Genomic DNA, 21,028 nt, shown 5'->3' with positions numbered 1-21,028 from the left:
AAGATGTTGCCTTGCTGGGGTGAGTCCAGAGGAGCCCACTGAGTTGATCACCTAGGGCTGGAGCCCCTCTGCTCTGGAGCCAGGCTGGGAGAGCTGGGGGTGCTCACCTGGACAAGAGAAGGCTCCAGGGACACCTTAGAGCCCCTTGCAGGGCCTAAAGGGGCTCCAGGAGAGCTGGAAAGGGACTTGAGACAAGGGATGGAGGGACAGGACACAGGGAATGGCTTCCCACTGCCAGAGGGCAGGGATAGATGGGATATTGGGAAGGAATTGTTCCCTGGGAGGGTGGGCAGGCCCTGGCACAGGGTGCCCAGAGCAGCTGGGGCTGCCCCTGGATCCCTGGCAGTGTCCAAGGCCAGGCTGGGCAGGGCTTAGAGCAGCCTGGGCTAGTGGAAGGTGTCCCTGCCCATGGCAGGGGGTGGAACTGGATGAGATTTAAGGTCCTTTCCAACTCAAACTATTCCATGATTAGTTCCAGCTGGAGAGAAAGCATTGAAGGAGCTCTACCAATACCTACAGACACATCATGCAGAGGTCAGAGCCAGGCTCTTCACAGCAGCACATGGTGGGAGGGCAGGAAACAACACAGGATGAAACAGGAGACTAAGACTGGATATAAGGAGAAGCATTTCAGCCCAAGGACAGTCAGTCAGGTGAGGTCGCTGCCCAGAGAGGTTGTGGAGTCTCCATGCTTGGAGGTCTTCAAGACCAGACTGTCTAAAGCTGCTGTAATCTCTTGAAGAGATTCAGCTTGAAGCAGAAGTTTGGTCGGGAGACCCCCTGTGAGGTCTCTTCTGACTGGAGTTATCCTGGGATCCTCCATGCTCGCTCTTGTGGAAGTGGAGTGCTGCTTTTGCACACCCGTGGAGAGGTGCAGCCCCTGGTTTTTGGGAATGTTGGTGCCATTGCAGTGGCACCACCTGGCACTGCCTGACTTGGTCACTTTGATGTGGTGTTCCAGGAGAGTGTGGCTGAGTTAGGGGAGGGTCTCTTTGCTGTCTCTGCTCTTGCTCAGCAGATCTGGGAGAAAAGGGCAAAGAGACAGGTCCCTTCTGGTGCTTTATTTTTGTCTGTGTCTCTCCAGGACAGAATATCCTGAGTTGGAAGGGTCCTGGAAGGATGGGGTGAAGGTCACTGGTATTAAAACCTGTTTTATTTTCTTGTTTCACGTTGGAGGCAGGATTTGGGAGTACTTATGCAACCTGCCCTGTTTGTATGATGCTAGCACAGAGCTGGTGACACTTTATTTCATAGCCTCGGGGGTTCAGAAGGGTGAATCAGAGACTGTTTGTCTCCACTGATGCTCCTACAGAAACTTGTACCAAGTGGAAAGTCCCAGCTCCCAGTGTTTCTGTGTTGCTCTGCCAGTATATCTGCTGCAACCTTCCAGGTCCAGCCTCCCAGCCCTTGCCTGGCTCTGCAAGAGTGAGTCAGCTCAGCCAACAGCATCTCCTCACCCGGGCTTCATGCTCCCAACCCACGTGTGCTCCTAACAGTGCACTGCCAGAGGGATTCCGAGTGGTTCCTGACCTCCTGCAGCCCTTCCTGGTGGGCACAGGTGCCTTCTGCTCCTGCTGGCTCTGGAGATGTGGTAGGTCTGTGTAGGAGAAGGCTCAGCAGTCCTCTCTTAGGTCAGGATCCGCAGTGCTACTGAAAGAAAATTAAATGGGAAATATTAAATAGAAAGCATGGGGTTGAGGGGAAGGGATTCACAGCTCACAGACATTGAGGCAGGGTTTGTTTAGAGTTTTTTGGTAATTTTTCTTTTCTTCCACAAAATTCTAGTGCTTTTTCTTGTATTTGTCAGTGAGAATTTTGCTGGGATGCATTGTGTGTCAGAGAGCTCGGGGTTTGTGTTGCTGACTAGAACAATTGATTTTTATTTATTTGTTTATTTACTGCGGGAGAGAAACGAAGCCGTGAGTTTTAAGGTTTTAGCTGCTCTGGAGGAGTTTTATTTGGAGAAACAGCCTGATTGTGTTGCTGTGTGTGATTGACACAAGCTCCTCTAATCCTGTTGCCAGTGTGGGCTCTGCAGCAGAGCCCTGGGATCTCTCACTCGGGTGCCCAGGTCACCTCAAGCCATTCTCTGGCAGTCCAGGGTGCTTCTGCCCAGGGCTGGGTGCCATCTCCTGCCCTGGAGCTCAGCTGCACATCACACAGCCCTGGCACACCACCAGCTCCCTGCCAGTGGGAAAGACACAAACTGCTGGTTACAGGCACTTCCCGATTTCCTACCCTGCCTTGTTCCTTCCTGTTTTGCCCTGCTTCAGAGAAGTGTTGAGTCCCAGATGGTGCCCAAAGGTGGTGGCCACCCCTGGCCAGTTCGATGGCTGTGTAGGAGCCAGGGCTCTGCAGCAGCTGGACACGCAGGGCTCAGCAAACTCATCGCTCAGCAGAGCCCGGGGATATCACTGTCCTGAAGTGGTTTTGGAAGGTGACCAGCTGGAACCTTCTTAATCCCTGGAGCAGTGAGGTTCCCTGGGACCTGATCAATGTGCTGAAAGCTGCCTGATTGTTTGAGTACCTTCTATATTATTTTTTAAGCATGATAATTACGCTGCTGCGATTGCCAAGGTAGGGGCACTCCTGCCAGCGTGGTGGTGCCTCCTGCCAGCTGGTGTCTCCTCCTTGGTTGGGGAGAGCTGCTGTGGTGGGAAGCAGATGCAGCCCATTCCGTGCTGCTGGAGGTGTGGGGTTGTACCCTGTTACCCTTTCCTTGCACCCCGAGCTGCCCTTGTTGTGTGCAACCCCCAAAAGAGCCTCCAGCAGCTTCCTGCTGCCAGGCTGAGGAGCGGAGCACCTGCATCACCGTGCTCCCTGTGAAGTGTCCCCCAGGAAAGCCCTTCCGTGGGTGGGTGGCTGCCAGGTCCCTGGTTTCAGAGGAGCTCCTCTCCCGAGGGAAGGTGGCAGGAGATGTTTATCTCAGTTGTGTTTGCTGGGGCTGGAGAGTGACTGTGTTAACACACAGCAGATGGGCCTGGTGAATAGGTGCTGGAGATAACCCTATTTCCTCACGCAGCTTTGTTGCCTGCTGGGAAAGGAGCCAGCCAGGCTGTTTAAGGAGAAGTGTGGAGCTTGGACAGGCTGAGGATGGATTTCTCCTTCAGCTGGTTCTGTTTTGGGAGGACGTTGTTGCTGTGGGACAGAGGGTGCTGCCACAACCCACCATGTTCTGGTGTGGCTCAGACCATGTAAAGGCAGGTTCCAGCCTGGTGCCCTGTGGGATCTTTGGATCTAAATTTAATTCCATTCCAGGCAGGGACTGGAATTGTCCATCAGTCCTAGGGAGGGGTGTGGGGAAGGCAGGCTGGTGTCCTGCCAGTCACCAGGGCTGGGGGATTGGTGGCTGGGAACCCAGCACTGTGGGGCACAGCTGAAGGTTCGTGTCCCATGTCCTCTCCTGTTTCTGAGCATCTCCCACTCCCTTCCAGGGAAAACGGTGTGCAACAGTAGGCAGAGAAGTCTCCTGCCAAAGCTTGTCACACTGGTGGCCCAGCCACTGCAGGACCTTTGAGGGAAGAGCTGATGGCCCTTCTGGAAGGCTTTTTGGTTTTCCCGAGAAGGTCAAGTAGGTGGAAATTCTAGCAGCACTTGGACAGTGTTAGGGGCCAACTCCTGTGGCATGGGGTGAGAAGATGGAGCAGGAGGGGGCCAATGTGACCAGAGAATGTCACAGCTTCCCAGGGCTGTTCCAGCACACTGCAGTGTCCTGGCTTCTACCTCCCTTCCAGCTGCCTGGAGCCTGGATCTCCCACCCAGCCAAGTGAAATGGTGCTGCCTTCCCTGAGCCTGCAGCTTGTTGCTGATGCCACATCGAGCAGGTCTGGTGATGTGGCACATCCCGATGTCGCCTCGTGTGGTACTTCTGTCTGTTAGGTTATCCTGCATTTCTCTTCTCTATGGGAAGGGACAGGGTGATTCCTTCCACAGTCCTGTGGTGGCATTGCTAGAAGCCTTTGCCCTCTGGGTAGGACTATGGGGCTGTGAGGGATGTGCAGCAGGAAGGTTGGTGGCTGGATGTCCCCATCCACTGCGGCATCCGCGCTTCAGGGTGGATTTTTTGGAGCCAGTGCTCTTCTGCACGGTGTACACTGAGTAACAGCATGGAATACTGCAGGAGGATGGAGGTGGATGGCACAGGCTGCTGACAGCCTTCCCCTGCCTTTTGCTGATGCCCGTGGTTTGATGAACCTCACCCAGTAAGACAAATGGATGTGACAGGATTGCGGTGCCCTTCATGGCCCCATTTGCTGCCAGAGCCGGGCAGCAGCTCCTTCTCCTCCTCTGCTCGAGGAGTGATCTCCCTTTCAGATGTTGTGGACATGGTGCTGCCGCAGGGGAGAGGGATGCACAGTGGCTCCCAGCTGTAGGACTTGAGGCAGAAAAATCAATGTTTATATTTCTCTTAGCTGGGAATAACTCCAGTAAATAAACACCTTGCAGAGTTCAAACGATGCAGGCACTGTATATGAACCAGAATGAATTTTCAAGCTCTCTCTTGCAATAAAATGGATTTCTTGATTTCAGGCTTTATTTAGAGAAATGTTTGATTTAAAAAGGGAGTTGAAGTTTACATCTGATCTCTGTAAGGTGGAGCTGCTCTTCCAGTGGCTGTGGAGCATGCTGTGGAAATGTGGTAGGATTGCTGCTGCTACTGGAGTGTTCCCAGGAGAGTTTCTCATGTACCAGCCAAAGGGAGGGTCACTTCTCCCCAGGGGGGTTCTGGCTGCATCCTCTGCCCCTCCAGACCCCGCTGCTGCATTGCAGTCTGCTCAGAGCCTTGGGAAGCTGCGTGTGCAGGTGCTGCTGCTTGGGATTCTGGAGACCAGCCAGGATCCGGTTCCTTCCACAGGCTGCACCGGCATCTCGGAGCTGTCTGTGCCTGCCCTTTATGGGATTAAACACCCTCCTTCCCTTTGTTCCAGCTGGTGTGGTGGCTGAACTTGGTTGTTGAAGGGACACTGGAGAGGCAGCCAGTGGTGAGCCCACTGAGGTGCAGCTCCCATGACTTAGGCTGCTCGTGGTCTCTGGAGGTCTGACTTTGCTGTTCTTGGGAAGAGCTGAGGGCATGGCATGGACTTGGAGGCTTCTTCTGCACAGTTAACCCTGTCTGTGGTCTCAGGCAAGCAGAGCAGGGTGGAAGGGCTTGGAAGGGGCCTGCTCTGCTGGTGAGAGGCACAGCTGACCTGGAGCTTGGGTTCAAGATTGGGTTTGACTTGGCCATCTTATCTGGGAGCAGGAGTGCGTGCAGAGAGGACTCCACGCTCCTGGTGCGTGTTTACCTGAGGGAGAGCTGGTTTGTCCTTGTGTGAAGGAGGAGGAAGCAGAAAACTCTGCTTTAGCCCCACCTTTGTTCCAAGCTGCAGGAAATGACCCTGACCAGGGGACAAAGGGCACCATGCAGGGCTGGGATTTGTTCTTGGTGTGAGTGCACACATGGCATCCTGAAAGCACCAGGAGGACTACACTGGGGGAAGGCTGCTCCCTGCAACCATGGGCCGTGGAGCTGCTGCTGCTGCTGCACTTTCTGGAAATTGAACCTGCCTAGAAAACGTAATTGTGACCTCCTGCCCTGGGACGAGGTGATTCTGGTGCGTGTTGGACCCATTCTCCCATCAGGGTTTCAGGCATTCCCAATCAGCATTGGAGGTTGAAACCAAGGGCTGGTGCAGCCAGAAGGGCATAATGGTCTGTCTGCTTCATAGATAATCGGGGAAGCAGCTGGAGCTGGGACATGGTACCCCCTTTGCTGAGCTGGGAAGCTGCTGGTGAGCTGTCCTGGCACTGGTGCACCACGGAGCTACTGCTCCCAGGCTGGCTGGGCCAGGCTTCTGGCCCCAAAATCTACAGCCAGACAGAAACACCTCTGCACACCAAAACCTGCCTCCCTTGGCTTGGTGGTGTCTGGCGTGGGATAACACAGTTATCCCAGTGTGGATAAGTGGTGTGGAGCTGAAAGGAGAGGAGGGAGACAGGAACAGGAAGTGAGACAGAGATGGTAGGGTGGAGTAAAGGAGGAAAGAACTGATGTGGGAACAGCAAGAAGGCAGAGCAGGGTGTCAGCTCCCCCAGAGAGCTCCAAATAAGCTGCAGACACACAGAGTTGCCAGGGTTGGGCACAGAGGTGGTGTGTTTGCTCACCAGGGCATAACCCCACTGTGAGAATGGGGTCAGTGGGTGCTGGGGCTGCTTCTTTTGCCCTTCCTGGAGCATTTTAGATGGGAGCCAATGCATTGCCATGCACTTGGACAATTTATCAGTGCCAGAGGAGCAAGTGCCTGGAGACCAGTGACTGGATCGATGGCTGTGCCCTTCCTGGAAGCAAGGTCCTGACCATGCCAGCCCAGGAAACACGTGGTACCCCTGCGTACCGGGTGGCCTTGGCCTCACGCTGTGTCTTCTCTCTTGCAGCCACTCCCACTCTCCCGGCTCCATGGCTGCCGTCCGCGAGTGGTCCTGCACCCGCTGCACCTTCCTGAACCCCGTGGGCCAGCGCCAGTGCTCCATCTGCGAGGCCCCCCGCCAGAAGCCCGACCTCAACCACATCCTGCGGCTCAGCGTGGAGGAACAGAAGTGGGCCTGTGCCCGCTGCACCTTCAGGAACTTTCTGGGCAAGGAAACCTGTGAGGTGTGTGGCTTCACCCCGGAGCCGGGACCCAGTGGCTCCCCTTTGCCCGTCATCAATGGCATCTTGCCCAAACCTGCCGTACTGGTGGAGCCCAAGGGCACATCCAAGGAGGAGGCTGCCAAAGCGGAAAGCAGCAGCGAGGACTCGGAGGGGAAGAGCCCCGATGAAGCGGAGCTGGAGAGCGGCTGGGCTTGCCAGCGCTGCACCCTGCACAACACGCCCGTGGCCAACTCCTGCTCCGCCTGTGGTGGCCCACGCAAGCTCTCCCTGCCCAAGATCCCACCAGAGGCGCTGGTCGTCCCTGAAGTCATCACCCCGGCCGGATTCCACATGGCCCCCTCCACCCCTCAGCCTTTAGTCTCTGCAGAGATCTCTGATGGTGATGCCGTGGCCACCCAGGGCCCGGTGGCTATGGAACAAGAGGCCCAGAAGATACCAGCCTTCAGCCCCTTCTCCCCAGGGCTCCAGAACAACCCTGTGCCCCGAAGCCGACGGGAGGTGCCCCCACAGCTGCAGATGCCGGGCCCCGAAGGCTCCCAGCCTGCGGCTGCGGGCGCTGCGGGGCAGAAGGGCTCTCCCCAGGGCCAGGCCAGGGCCGCCCCTGCCGCGCGCTTCCCCGACCTGCTGTCCAACAAACGGCTGAGCGTGCTGGAGGAGGAGATGGAGGTCAGTCCGTCCCACTGGAAGTGCAGCTCCTGCTCCCTGCTCAACTCTGCCGGGGCCGGCAAGTGTGAGGTTTGCAGCACCCAAAAAGGCAGCGACACCATCAACCTGGTGGGGGACTCAGTGCGGTTCACCCCGTGCAGCCCCTCCAGCCCTGACTTCACCACCTGGTCCTGTTCCAAGTGCACCCTCAAGAACCCCACGCAGGCCCAGAAGTGCAAGGTGTGCGGCTCCTCCAAGCTGCACGGCTTCCAGGAGCACGGGGCGCCGGGCGAGCCGGCCCCGCGCTGCCCCGACTGCGGCGCCTGCGACAGGGCCGGCTGCTCCTGCGGCACCAAGGCCCCGTCCGCGCGCAAGGTGGCCCGGCTCTTCCCGGCCCCGCTGCCCAGCGGGCAGGAGAGGCCGGGCCAGTGGGCCTGTCCCGCCTGCACCCTGCTGAACGAGGTGAAGGCCAAGCACTGCGGCGCCTGCCACACGCCCCAGCAGTACGTGGCCCAGCGCAAGGGCCTCAAGCCCCTCAAGAGGAGGGAGAGCATGCACGTGGAGAAGAGGAGGCAAACGGATGAGGGCGAGGCCAAAGCCCTGTGGGAAAACATCGTGACCTTCTGCCGGGAGGTGAGTGCTTGCTTGTTCCTGGCTTCCCTTTCTGCGTCCCCCATAGCTCTGGGGCAGCACCTCCCATGCCTTGCGTTCCAAGGATCTTCCCTTGCAGCAGCTGGATGCTGGTTGTTAACACTGAAATGTCGTGTTTTGGTGCAGAATAATCTCCAGGGTGAAGACAGCCCATACAGCCCACTGCCGGTGCAAGGGTGATGAAGTCTAAAACCTAGTGCTAAAGCTGTTAACTCTGAAACCCAGTGGTGTTTTAAATCAAGGAGAGAGAACACCTGGGATGAAGGGAACATCTGTAGGTGGTCGGTCCATCTCCCTCCAGTGTCTAGTGGTGGGAAAGGCAGGGAGTGTGTCCAGGTTTGCTGGTGGCACTGCTGTCTGTGGAGGCAACAAGCAGAGGCTCAGGATGAGAGTGCAGGCAGAGAAACTGCTGCCACTGCCAGCAACTGCGGGTGTTTCAGAACCATGAGCTGGGCCTTGGCGTTCTTGGTTTGGGTGTTGTGAAATGCAGAGGTGCAGCACAAATGGCCCCCCCTGTTCTGGGCAGGCCAGCTGAGCTGTAGCTGTAGCCTGGCTCTAGTTGAAGGTCTCAGGAGTGCATGCCAGCACCCACCTTCCCACTGTGAAGTATCTGGTTCAGTCAGTTGGGTTTCAGCCTCAAACACCACTCTGATGGCCTCATTTTTATTCCCTGTATGGCATTAAAAGCTCCTGTGAATGCTGCTTTCTCTGGCCTCCTTCTGGGGGAAGCCTCCAGCTCTTCTGGACCAGATGGAAAGGGAGTTGCAGTCCCATTTTGACGTACAGACAAGGCTTTTCCTGCCCGGTCTGAGGAGCGTGTCCATTTCTGTGCCTCCAGTGCAGTCCAGGGAGCAGAGATGTTTGGCTCGGAGGGGAAGCTCTGAGAATGATCCTGTTTTGGGGTTGTGGTTTTTTTAAATTACTGCGTGTCCTTCCTAACAGGCGTGGGTGTCTTTATAGCAGAGACCCAGATTCTGCTTATCCCCATCTTTTAGGCAAGTGAATAGCCTCTTTTGTAGGCAGGGAACATCTGTTACATCAGGAATCAGGCCTGAAGGATGAATCATGACGATGGCCAGGCTGAATTAGCAGCGTGGCACTGCCAGGAAGGGGAGCCTGCCCTGCCCCGTGCCACAGTGCTCGGTCAGAGCCTTGGCTGAGCCTGTTGTGCTCCTTAACCCACCCATAAAGGGCTGTTAGATCAGCATGGGCCATCTCCCCAAAAATCCCCCTACAGCCGAACCTCGGCTGTGCTCCGACACTGTTTAGGTGTGAGGTTAGGCCTGGCAGCAGTGCAGGGACAGTGCTGCTCCTGCCCTTGTGCTCGCTCTGCTCCCGGTGTCCCTCCCAGTGCTCCTGTTCAGGCTGCCGTGTGAGGCAGCCTCCCAGCTCCCTGCTGTCCGAGTGTTTCCCAGGCTGTTCAGCCTTCCCCTGGAGGAGTCAGGCTGGCCAAGTTCTCCTCCGTCTGTTGTCCCCCTGCCCCACGTCATGTGGAGCAGCCCCTCTTGCTGCTCCCTGCCAGCATTTCTGCTCGAACTCCTGCTGTGGGTTTTCCTTTCTCTGCTGTTCCAGAGATGCCTTTTCCAACTCAGTGTGTGGTCCCTATTTTAGCTTTACCCTTTCTCTTCTGTCTGGGAGCAGTGCAGAGCTGACCTCTTCCACTGGAATAATGGAATCAGAATGGTTTGGGTAGGAGGGGACCTTAAAGCTCATCTCGTTCCAACCCTGCCAACCCACCTCACCTTCCACCAGACCAGGTTACTCCAAACCCCAGCCAGCCTGGCCTGGAACACTTCCACGGATGGGGCAGCCACAGCTTCCCTGGGCAGCCTGTGCCGGGGCCTCCCCACCCTCACAGGGAAGAATTTTTCCCCAGTATCCAATCCAAATTTCTCCCCTTTTAGTTTAAAACTTTCCCCTTGTCCCATCACTATTTGTCCATGTGAAAAATTGCTTTGCCTCTTATTTATAAGCCCCCTTTAGGCACTGGAAGGGGCTCTGAGCTTTCCCTGGAGCCTTCTCGTCTCCAGGTGAGCACCCCCAGCTCTCCCAGCCTGGCTCCAGAGTAGAGGGGCTCCAGCCGTGGGAGCTGGATCTCCATGGCCTCCTCTGGACATCTTCTAACAGATCCACATCTTTCTTGTGCTGAGTCATCCAGAGCTGGACAAAAGTGGGGTTTCACAAGGGCAGAGCAGAGGGGGAGAATCCCATCCCTCATGTCCTCATGGCCCTGCACAGCAGGTTCCTGCAGAGCCCAGGATGGGTCACATCCCAGTCCCCAGCCAGGATGCGACTGAGCTGCTGGAACGGCGGCTGCTCCTCAGCTGCACGGGGCAGACGCTCCCCTGAGAGAGCAGGACAGCTATTAGCTGCAAAACACCCTCCTGCAAAAGAGGAGCTGGAGGTGCTAATTGAGGCACCACAAAGGAAGCATTCACATAGGATTGCCACAAAAGAGGAGGTCAACTACTAGTTCGGTGTGCACAAAGCTAATTTAAATCAGAGCCAGCTTTTGCTAAAAGAATTTAATTTCATTTAATTAACAATAACAAAGAAACACCTGTTCTCATTTCACCCCGTGTTAGACTGAAAAAGCCACCACTTCTCCACTTGGTGAAGTTCTGTGCTTCCATCCATGTGGTTATTGCCTATGGGATTACCTGCCCTTCCACCCATCCTATTTATTTATTTATTACGCAGCAGCTATTGCAGGAGGGCTGGGATGTGGGATACCCTCACTCTGGAATTGCTTGCCTGCTTGTGGTGTGGCTGTATGCAATTGCAAAAGCTGCCCCTCCCATTCCCCATGGATGTGCCTGGGGGGTGGCACAGGGCTGCCAAACCCAGCGTGTCCCCTCTGGGGCAGGGACAAGGCTCGGGTTGAGGAGTGTTTGTGTGCCAGGTGGCTCCTCGCAGCCTTGCTGTTTGCAGGCTTTGCTGCTTTTGGAAGCAGCCAAGGCCCCCCACAGCCCAGCTTTTAGCACCAGCACAAAGTGTGAGACGGTCCCTGCCCGGGGAGGCTCCTGTGAAACAGAAAAGGCAGATTGGAGTCACAGCCCGGAGCTTGGGGCTGGAGAGGTGAGCCTGAGGCAAGGCTGAATGCTGGACCCGAAGCACAGAAAGCATCTCTGCTGCTGCCAGCAGACACCAGCCCAGTCCTGCCCCCCTGCAGGGCTGGGAAGGGACTGCCTGGGCCAAGCAGGAGGGCTGGGGCTCTGCTCTTTCTCAGGGAGACACTGGAAGGCTCTCCAGGCCCTCCAGTCCCAAGTAGCTCCAAGTGATGCTCTCCTTACCTTTTGCTCTCACAGAACAAAGTCAATTTTGTAGACGACAGTTTTCCCCCTGGGCCCAAGTCCGTGGGGTTCCCGGAAGGTGACAGCGTGCAGCAGCGGGTGAAGCAGTGGCTGCGGCCCCACGAGATCAACTGCAGCATCTTCAAGGACCGGTCAGTGAAGTGGTCAGTGTTCCGCACACCCCGGCCCTCGGACATCCTGCAGGGACTGCTGGGAAACTGCTGGTAAGGGCGAGTGAGCCGGGCTGACACCTTCCCTCCCCTTCCCTCTTTCCCCCCCTTCTTCCTCCAGCTCCAGCTCGGCCCCCTCAGCCCTACTCAAACCCATTTGTGCCCCCAGGCTGTAGCCCATGCTCTGCCTCACCCCCTCCCAGCGCTGCGTGGCCGGGCAGCTCGCGCTGCCTGCCCGTGCCCCGTGCCCCGCTGAGGCCGCCCCGCCTGCCCGGCAGGTTCCTGAGTGCCCTGGCCGTGCTGGCCGAGCGGCCAGAGCTGGTGGAGAGGGTGATGATCACCAGGACCCTGTGCCCCGAGGGTGCCTACCAGGTGCGGCTGTGCAAGGACGGCACGTGGACCACGGTGCTGGTGGATGACATGCTGCCCTGCGACGAGTGCGGGTACCTGCTCTTCTCCCAGGTCAGTGCCAAGGGGGAACAGGGTGGGCAGTGCTCCAGGGGTCAGGGAGGCTCGCCCCAGGCTCTCCCACGAGAGACAGTGGGAAGAGGTACTGCTGGGGTTCATGTGAGGCCCCTACTTTGTGCTGCATTTAGAGTCATAGAGTCATTAAGGCTGGAAAAGGCCCCAAAGATCATCAAGTCCAACCACTGATCAAATGCCCTCATGCCCACTAACCCATGCCACAAAACATTGACTCGTTTTTTGAACACTTCCAGGGATGGTAACTCCACCACTGCCCTGGGCAGCCCATTCCAATGCCTGACCACCCTTCCCATGAAGGAATTTTCCTCAATATCCACTCTAAACCTCCCCTGGCACAGCCTGAGGCCGTTCCCTCTCCTCCTGTCCCTGTTCCCTGGGAGCAGAGCCCGACCCCCCCCGGCTGCCCCCTCCTGTCAGGGAGTTGTGCAGAGCCACAAGGTCCCCCCTGAGCCTCCTTTGCTCCAGGCTGAGCCCCTTTCCCAGCTCCCTCAGCTGCTCCTGGTGCTCCAGCCCCTTCCCCAGCTCTGTTCCCTTCTCTGGACACGCTCCAGCCCCTCAATGTCCTTCTTGTCCTGCCAGGTGCCATTGACCTTCTTGCCCACCTGGGCACATCTGGCTCATGTTGGGCTGCTGCCCAGCAGCACTCCCAGGTCCTTCCCACCAGGTGCTTCCCAGCTGCTCTGCCCCAAGCCTGAAGCTGCTGGTGGATGCTGCGACACAAATGCAAGATCCAGCACTGGCTGCACCCTGTTTGCAGCTGAGGACACTGCTCTTTGCTGTGTCCTCAAGACAGCTGAACTCTTTGAGGCTGTAATACCCATCTACTTAGGCCCCTTTTGGCATTTTCCAGGCTGCAGTGAAGAAGTTTCATTTACAGTTGCACCACAGCCACTTCACTTGCAGGGAAAGCCACCCTTACTCTACACATAAAAGGAAAACATTTTAACCTGTGCTTTGCACTGTGAGGGACTGAGGGAAAGCTGTTTCCTTCCTCTGAGGGGAGGTCAGGCAGCTTGGCTTTGCCAGGGAGGGACTGTGGAGAGGGAGGGGATGGCACATGGAGCAGCCTGTTCCGAGCCAGTGCCCAGTTGCTCTGAGCACACTGGGGTGGCATCTGCTCGGATCAGTGGAGCTCCCTCAGCCCCTCCAGGACGTCGCTGTGCCCTGCCCTGCCCTGCCTGCCAGGCCCAGGGGCACTTGCTGGGATCATGTCCATGAAGGAGACTGAGAACGTCTCTATTGAAACTCAGGCAGCAAAATCTGCCAAAGAAAACAAAGTACCACTGTCAGGAGGAGACAGGCACTGGGACTGCTGGCTTGGATTTCGTTCTGCAAATGCAGTCCTCTGCATTTTGACACACAGCCATGTCAGGACAGGACTCCAGCTTTGGAGAAGGGAAGAAGAAGGAGTTTGTGTCTACATTCTGCCTCTCAGTAGACAGAGGATACGGACGCATTTCTTTATTTCAGCATAAGATTTACCTGTCTTGGTTTTTACCTTTTTCATCCATCTTTCATGAATTTCAAGTCTGCTTTTGGGTTTTTTTTAAGATTGAAGGTTTTCGCATGGGCTGGACTTGCCTTGCTTCTGTTTCCAGGGGCATCTGAATCGTGATGAGATTTTTCTGCGGAGTGTTCAGCTGTGGGAGCTGGATGTGGGGGATAAAAAAGGAAAAACAGAGTTTTAAAAATAAAAGAAAATCAGGCTCCTATCTGAGCTCCCTGGCTGTGGCTCAGGCAGAAATAAACAACATGGATTTTGTTGAGTGAAGGACCCAAAAACCAGCAAAAAGCACTTATAAGCTCTCTTTATCCATCAGAAGGAAATCTTCACTGCCCTCCTTTCCTCTGCCAGCTCTTGGCTGCCACCTGTGAGTCACAACAGTCACAATGTACCAGTGATTTTCCCTGCTGCTCTCCAAGCACCGGATACCAAACCCCATTTGCTGGGAAAAAACTTGCATCTTGTAATTAGGCCTTGTAGTTGTTCCCTGTGCTGGAGGAGAGGACTTTGCTGGTCCAAGTTTTTGGAGCTTGTCCTTGAAGCAGTGTCTGTGTTCCCTGGGTGAAATCCAATCAGTCCCATGGCTGTGTGCGCTCTGGGCAACCTCCTCTGCCAGGGCGGTGTTGGTTTGGGTTTGCAGAGGTGTGTGAGTTAAAGGCAGCTGTTCCAGATGTGCTCCACATCAGAGAATCCTAGAATGTCCTCACTGGGAAGGGACCCACAAGGATCATGAGTCCAGCTCCTGGCCCTGCACAGGACACCCCAGCAATCCCACCCTGTGCCTGAGAGCATTGTCCAAACTCTCCTGGAGCTCTGGAAGCCTTGGTCCAGGTTGAAGTGGAAGGAAGGGGCTCAGGGTGGGTGCCCACCCTGCCAGCCTGACTGCTGAGCACCCCTGGGCGCAGCTCTGTCAGCATCCAGGCCTCTTCCAGGTTTTCATTCCAGGACTTTTTCCCAAGGGGAATTAAACTGTGCAAACAAAACTGAGCAGAGAGCGAACGGGTCACCCATGGCCAAGGTGACAAACCCCTGGCATGGCCTTGCTACTCCTGCCTCTCCAGCCCCAGGAAGGCTGGCAGGGGTGGGTGTGAGGGGCTTTCCCTCCCACCTGCTGCCCAGGGTGGTGACGCATCCCTCCCTCTCTCTGCAGGCCCAGAGGAAGCAGCTGTGGGTGGCCCTCATCGAGAAGGCGCTGGCCAAGCTGCACGGTTCGTACTTCGCCCTCCAGGCCGGGCGTGCCATCGAAGGCCTGGCCACGCTCACGGGGGCCCCCTGCGAGAGCCTGATGCTGCAGGTCAGCTCCACTAACCCTCGTGAGGAGCCCATTGACACTGACCTCATCTGGGCCAAAATGCTGAGTTCTAAGGAGGCTGGGTAAGACGAGGCAGGAGCAGGGACACTGGAGAGGGGGGTGAGGGGGAACATTCTTGTCTTTGGAGGCTCAGGAGAGGGGTTACTGCATTAGCTGGGGTGGAGTCCTCCACCCTTGCCACTCATCTGGAGCCTTGATGGAGCTCCCACTCGAAGCTCTAAGAAATTATTTCTCCTGTGAGTAATTCTCATACAAAATTAAGAGCCTGGTGAACTTCCCCTGCACGTCTTGCAGGAGTTAGGAAGTGGCACTGAGCCCACTCGCTTTGCTTTGAGCTTTTTTTGTCGTGTGAATGCTTGACCCTGCACATGTCCCCCACCTGTATGTGACATCTTTGCTAGTGCCAGTCTAGAGGGGGCACAGCCAAAGCAGAGACCCCCCTGCTCATCGCTCTGCCAGGAGGGCAGTTGGGTTAGCTGAAGGCTGGGGTATGGGGCCACATGGATGGATAGCTCCCAGCACATGGTGTCCCCCTGACTGGTGCAGACCTGCTGCCCCAAATAGTGTCCTCACCCCTGCCAACTTGTCTAGCTGATAGACCACCTGCCTTCTCTGTGGCTCTCTGCCAGCTAGCAGAAGTGGGCAAAACCCCAGGGCCTGGCAGAAACTGGGGGAGGTTTGGGCAAAGCTCCCCAGTGCAGAGCAGCTCTCCTTGGAGCCTGGGCTCGGCGTGCATGTGGGCAAGGAGAGGGAGCTCTGGCCAGCGGGGCTGGCCACTGCCTGGGGAGTGGTGTTGATCCCAACTGTGTTGTTGCAGAGAGGGAGCATCCAGCAGCCTCCTGGGGGGAAGCTGTCCCATGCCTTGAGTGGCAGGGATGAGCTTCCCCCCATGCCAGGCCCGGCAGGACCCCGAGGGTTTGCTGTCCCTGTGCAGGTTCCTCATGGGCGCGTCCTGTGGCGGAGGCAACATGAAGGTGGATGACGTGGCCTACGAGAGCATGGGGCTCCGGCCCCGGCACGCCTACTCCATCCTGGACGTGCGGGATGTGCAGGGCTTCAGGTGAGCTCGGGCTGGAGCCTGCCATGGCACAGCAGCTGCTCCTGCCAGCAGTCCCAGCAGAAACCCCGGGGACGGACAACTGAGGGCATGGTGGACAGGACCCTGGGGACTCTGGTGTCCCATCCTCATGGCCAGCAAGGATGACACCATCCTAGAGTGTCACATAAATGCTGTTGTCATAGAAGCTGTCCTTGCCTGCTGCAGGGGTAGAATGTTTCACCTGGTTTACAAGACACAGAGGATGGAGTTGCGCTCTCACTTCAGTGAGGTGCTCAGAGCATCCTGCTCACCTTTGGATGGAGCAGGGATAGAAATGGGTGCCACCCTGACAGCTGAGCTGCTGTAGGAAGCTGTATTTTCAGCCATGTCACTCTCAGCAGCCTCTGCCCTGCTGAGCCTCTCCCCACAGCACCCAGCTGAGCCCCTTTGGGCAGGGAAGGGCAGAGGGAGCAGCAGCAGGTCCAGAGCTGCAGGACAGGGAAATCTGGGGACACACATTAGTTCTGGGATGCTGTGAGGGCTTTGGGAGGCAGGAGTGATGGGGTATCCTTTGTGGGGGGCTGGCTGGGTCTCCCCTCCCTCCTGGGTCTCTGACACTTTTCCCTTTCCCCCAGGTTACTGCGTCTCCGGAACCCCTGGGGCCGCTTCTCCTGGAACGGCAGCTGGTCGGACGAGTGGCCGCACTGGCCGCTCCCCCTGCGCCACGACCTGATGCCCCATGGCAGCAGTGAGGGCGTCTTCTGGATGGAGTACAGCGACTTCATCAAGTATGGCACTGCCAGAGGCAGAGCTGTGGGGTGGGGAACAGGGCAGGGACAGAAAACGGGACACAGGGTCACAATGGGGGAGCTGGGACCGGTCATCCCTAGGGAATGTGGGTGTCCTGCAGCATCCAGCGTGCCCCATCGGGACTGAGCCCAGCTTCCCCACAGGTATTTTGACTCTGTGGATATCTGCAAGCTCCATTCGGACTGGCACGAGGTGCGTGTGCAGGGCATGTTCCCCAACAAGGCCAACGGGCCGGTGACGGTGACGTCGCTGACGGTGTTGGAGCGCGCAGCCCTGGAGTTTGCCCTCTTCCAGGAGGGCAGCAGGTGAGCTGGGCAGGGCAGTGAAACTGGGGGGGCTCAGCCTGGAGAAAAGGAGGCTCAGGGGGGGACCTTGTGGCTCTGCACAACTCCCTGACAGGAGGGGGCAGCCGGGGGTGGGCTCTGCTTTCAGGCAGGACAAGGGGAAATGGCCTCAAGTTGCACCATGGGAGGTTTAGGTTGGATATTGGGAAAATTTTTTCACTGGAAGGGTGGTCAGGCACTGGCACAGCTGCCCAGGGCAGTGGTGGAGCCCCCATCCGTGGAAGGATTTGAAAGCTTTATGGATGTGGGGACATGGGTTAGTGGTGACTTGGCAGTGCTGGGAGAACGGTTGGACTCGATGATCTTAGAGGACTTTCCCAACATTAATGATTCCACAGCTCTGTGATTCTGTGGGCCAAGAAGAAATCCAAACACATTGGTCTCTCACCACATGGCATCCCCCAGGGTCACAGAGCTCAGAGATGGGCCCCCATCACCGTCTCTCCAAATCTTGGGAACTGCTCATGTTTAGCTGGAAACTGACCCCTGAATGCAGGGCTGCTCCCAGGGCTGGATATCTGGGGCAGTGGGATAGCTCTTCCCTGGATCTGCTGCCTCTGTCCTGGGTGACGTGTGACCCTTCCTTCCTGACCCAGGAGGTCAGACACAGTGGACAGCCACTTGCTGGACCTGTGCATCATGGTTTTCCGGGCCACCTTCACCAGTGGGAACAAGCTGAGCCTGGGCCGGCTGATGGCCCACAGCAAACGAGCCGTCAAGAAGTTCGTCAACTGCGACGTGATGCTGGAGCCGGGCGAATACGCTGTCGTGTGCTGTGCCTTCAACCACTGGAGCGCTGCCCTGGCCGGCCCTGCTGCCCAGGGTGAGGGGATGGAGGGGCCCTGGGGGAGGGAGAGGTGCCAAAGCCCTTGGTCCTCATCATGGGGACCTTCCTGAGGGTGGAGGTTGCATGTTGCACGTGCATCAGCTCAGGAGCACCGTGCTCCCAGGGACTGTCACTGTGGGCTTGGTGACAGTCTCCCTGATCCCCCTTCCTCCGGGTGTCTCTGCAGCTTCCAGTCCCACCAGCAGCCGACCAGCCACTGATTATTCCAGCTACATCCTGGCCATCTACAGCTCCCGCCTGGTGATGGTGGAGCAGGTGGAGGCACAGCCCACAACACTGGCAGATGCCATCATCCTGCTGACCGAGAACAAGGGCGAGCGCCACGAGGTGGGTGGGGGGCACAGGGCAGGGGCTGCAGTGGGGAGGGGGGTGATGCTGCCAGAGGGAGCCTGGGCCTGTGGTGTCCTTGGTCAGGCAGGGGTTGGGCAGCTCTGGCTGCCACCTCTGGATGCCCACCCCCTTTGCTCCCTGGGGAAGCGTGGGGCACCCCAGCAGATGGGCAGCCCTTGGCTAGAGTGGAAGATGCCAATGCAGGGCTCTTGATTTGGGGACGGGGGTGCCCAGAAGCTTCATCCCTTTCCCTGCTGTCTGCCCCAGGGCCGTGAGGGGATGACCTGCTACTACCTGACCCACGGCTGGGCGGGGCTCATCGTGGTGGTGGAGAACCGGCACCCCAAGTCCTACCTGCACGTGCAGTGCGACTGCACCGACAGCTTCAACGTGGTGTCCACACGCGGCAGCCTCAAGACGCAGGACAGCGTCCCACCCCTGCACAGGTCTGGGGTAGGCAGGGGTGGGTTCCAGGGGCTGCCACGGGGCTGGCAGGAGGCTGGGAGCGAGGCAGAGCCGGGGCTGGCAGGGAGCCATGGACAGGGTGGGATTGCCAGGGCGGAGGTGGGATTGTCGGGACAGAGGTGAGATTGTCAGGACAGAGGGGATTGCCAGGACAGAGGTGGGATTGCCAGGACAGAGGGGGGATTGCCAGGACAGAGGTGGGATTGCCGGGGCACTGGTGGGATTCCTGGGGCAGAGATGGGATTGTCAGGGCAGAGGTCAGGGATTGCCGGGGTGGAGGCTGCTGCCCTGAGCCCGTGGCTCCCTCCACAGGCAGGTGTTGGTGATCCTGTCCCAGCTGGAGGGTAATGCTGGCTTCTCCATCACGCACCGCCTGGCGCACCGCAAAGCCACCCAGGCCTTCCTCAATGACTGGATGCTGACGAAGGGCACCCACAACCCGCTGCTCACGCCCGAGGTCGCCGGGCTGCACGGTCCCCGGCCCCTATGACGAAGCGCCTCCCCCTCCCCGTCCCGCTGCCCGTTCCTGTCACCGAGCCTCTGGCCCGGGGTGCCCCCCCGAGCCGCCAGCGCTGAGCCGTGGGGCAGAGCCGGACTGGCACCCCCAGCACTTTGCCCCACACCACGGGGCCGGGGCGAGTTCTCAGGGCCAGCACCAGCCCTGCCCGCTGCCCCCCGCCCTGGCACTGCTGCCCCCACGCACTTTACAAGGAGCGGTTGGGGGGCACGGGGCCATCTCAGGATCCCACCTGCCCCATACCTGCGCTGGGCCCGGTGCCCTCTGCCCGCCCCGGGGGCTGTGGGAGAGGGAGGGGCTGGAGGTTGCTGTCAAGGCCCTTCCCAGGCACCACGCTCAGGACTCTGCCCCTTCCCGCGGCGCCAGGGTGCTGGCGCTGCAAAAAGAAGAATATACCTCTGATGTCTGTCCGTCTGTGTGACCCTCCATCTGTCCCCGGGCCCTTCCCACTGTCTTGTTGCCCCCTTTGTCTGCTGCCAGGACCAGCGTGGCGCTGAGGTCAGGCTGGGGGGTGCCAGGGTCACGCTGCCGTGGTGCCACCCGTGCCGGGGACCCCCCACCTACCCCACCCGTCCCAGGTGCCAGGGCTGGGGGGCGGAGAGGGCGCAGGGTTGTTGCAGAAAGCTGCTGCTGAGGGGTTTTCGCTGTAATTAGGGTGAAACTCAGAGGTTTCAGCACCTCCTCCTCTGCTCCAGGTGGGGAGCGAGGCCTCTGGGTGCTGCTCGCGGGGGCTGCGGCCCCGGGCCCGCTCACCCTGTCACACAAGTGTCACTATGCAAAGGCGGCCGGGGGGAGCAGTGCCTGCAGAGAAGCCATGGCCCGAGCTGGGCTCAGGCCCCCGGGCACTGCCCTGTGGGCCCCCCCGTGCCCCATGGAGGAAGGGGGGGCAGCAGGTACTGACCTGGGGTCGGGGAGCAGTTCCCTGGAGTTACCACGAGTCCGTATGCTGGGGAGGGCGTGTTTTGGGGGGAAGGGGAGAGCCCCCTCCTCCAGAGCCCGAGTGCTGCGGGAGGCAGTGAGCACAAGGCGAGGGCTGCACCTCGGGGTGCTGCTGGCCCCGTGGGTGCTCCGAGGTGGGGGCTGATCCTGAGGGGAGCTGCACCCCACGTTTTCAGGGCATCGTGGCTCTCTGACTCGACTGTGTGTGTGTGTGTGTGTGTGTGTGTTTTGGGGGTCCCCCTGTGTGCCCTCTCCTTCCTGAGCTGTGTGGACCTTCAGCTGAGGGGGGGGGTGATGGGCAATATTGGGTGCTGGGGGATCCTGCACCCTAAATCCTGCACCCCAAACCCTGCACCAGCGGCTGGGCTGGGCAGGAGGTGCGGGGGGCTCTGCCCAGCCTGTCCCTCTGTGTCCCCCAGGGATTGAGGGGTGGCGGGGGGTGGGCTGCCCTGGCACCCTCCCAGCCCCCCCAGCCGGGGCTGCTGAGCCAAGCTCTGTCCGTATTTTTGTTTGTTGTTCCGTTTTCTCTCTTTCCAGCTCCTTCCTCCTTGGGATGATTTGTCCTTCAATTTTTTTCTTCTCCTCTCTCTTTCTGTCTTTCTGAGCTGTGAATATTTTTAACCCTGTAAATACTGTCCAGCTCTTCAGAATCATAGGATATTTTATCAATTGTAAATCAGATCAGTAATCCCTGTATGATACGAATTATCCATGGGTGGTTTTCAAACTCAGGTTCTGACGGACCAAATAAAGTTTTGTTTTTTACTGAAGCTGCCTGGTTTTGCTGTGGAAGAGACAAAAGGGATGAGGGGGCAGGTTTGGGGGTCAAAGCAATGGGCCTTGAAGGCATTTCCGTGGAGCAGTGACAGTCGGTGGTGTGCTGGGGAGAGAGCTGAGCACCAAAAGAAAGGGGAATTCGAAGTTGTTGTTTAGCTGCACTTCGGGGCACGGGGGCACAGAAAGGAGCGGAAATAAAGCCAAACAAAAGCAAAATCCAGAAATTCCCATAAAACGCGCGGTGTTCTCTCGCAGGGCCGAGCAGGGC

The 21,028-nt window shown here is 58.0% G+C and overlaps 1 protein-coding gene across 7 annotated transcripts in view; it reads left to right on the top strand.

The window, feature by feature from the left end:
* CAPN15 (calpain 15) overlaps positions 1-20,753 on the top strand; it is a 56,689-nt gene extending 35,936 nt beyond the window's left edge. For 6 of the 7 annotated variants that reach the window (XM_069029927.1, XM_069029924.1, XM_069029922.1 and 3 more), the window contains 11 exons: positions 6,415-7,909; positions 11,236-11,444; positions 11,669-11,852; positions 14,531-14,754; positions 15,627-15,752; positions 16,367-16,519; positions 16,685-16,846; positions 17,482-17,708; positions 17,899-18,059; positions 18,330-18,508; positions 18,840-20,753. In XM_069029927.1, the coding sequence (XP_068886028.1) occupies positions 6,437-7,909; positions 11,236-11,444; positions 11,669-11,852; positions 14,531-14,754; positions 15,627-15,752; positions 16,367-16,519; positions 16,685-16,846; positions 17,482-17,708; positions 17,899-18,059; positions 18,330-18,508; positions 18,840-19,017 (3,276 nt within the window). In that variant the 5' untranslated portion in view covers positions 6,415-6,436 and the 3' untranslated portion in view covers positions 19,018-20,753. Of the gene's footprint in view, positions 1-6,414; positions 7,910-11,235; positions 11,445-11,668; positions 11,853-14,530; positions 14,755-15,626; positions 15,753-16,366; positions 16,520-16,684; positions 16,847-17,481; positions 17,709-17,898; positions 18,060-18,329; positions 18,516-18,839 lie in introns of all 7 variants that reach the window. The other variant, XM_069029926.1, reaches the window with a different exon arrangement.
* The last annotated feature ends 275 nt before the right edge of the window (positions 20,754-21,028 follow it).

Source organism: Aphelocoma coerulescens, chromosome 14 (assembly GCF_041296385.1).
Source record: "Aphelocoma coerulescens isolate FSJ_1873_10779 chromosome 14, UR_Acoe_1.0, whole genome shotgun sequence".
In the NCBI taxonomy this organism is placed as follows: domain Eukaryota; kingdom Metazoa; phylum Chordata; class Aves; order Passeriformes; family Corvidae; genus Aphelocoma; species Aphelocoma coerulescens.
The sequence above is the reverse complement of the archived record's forward strand: the minus strand, read 5'-3'. Positions and strand labels throughout refer to the sequence as shown.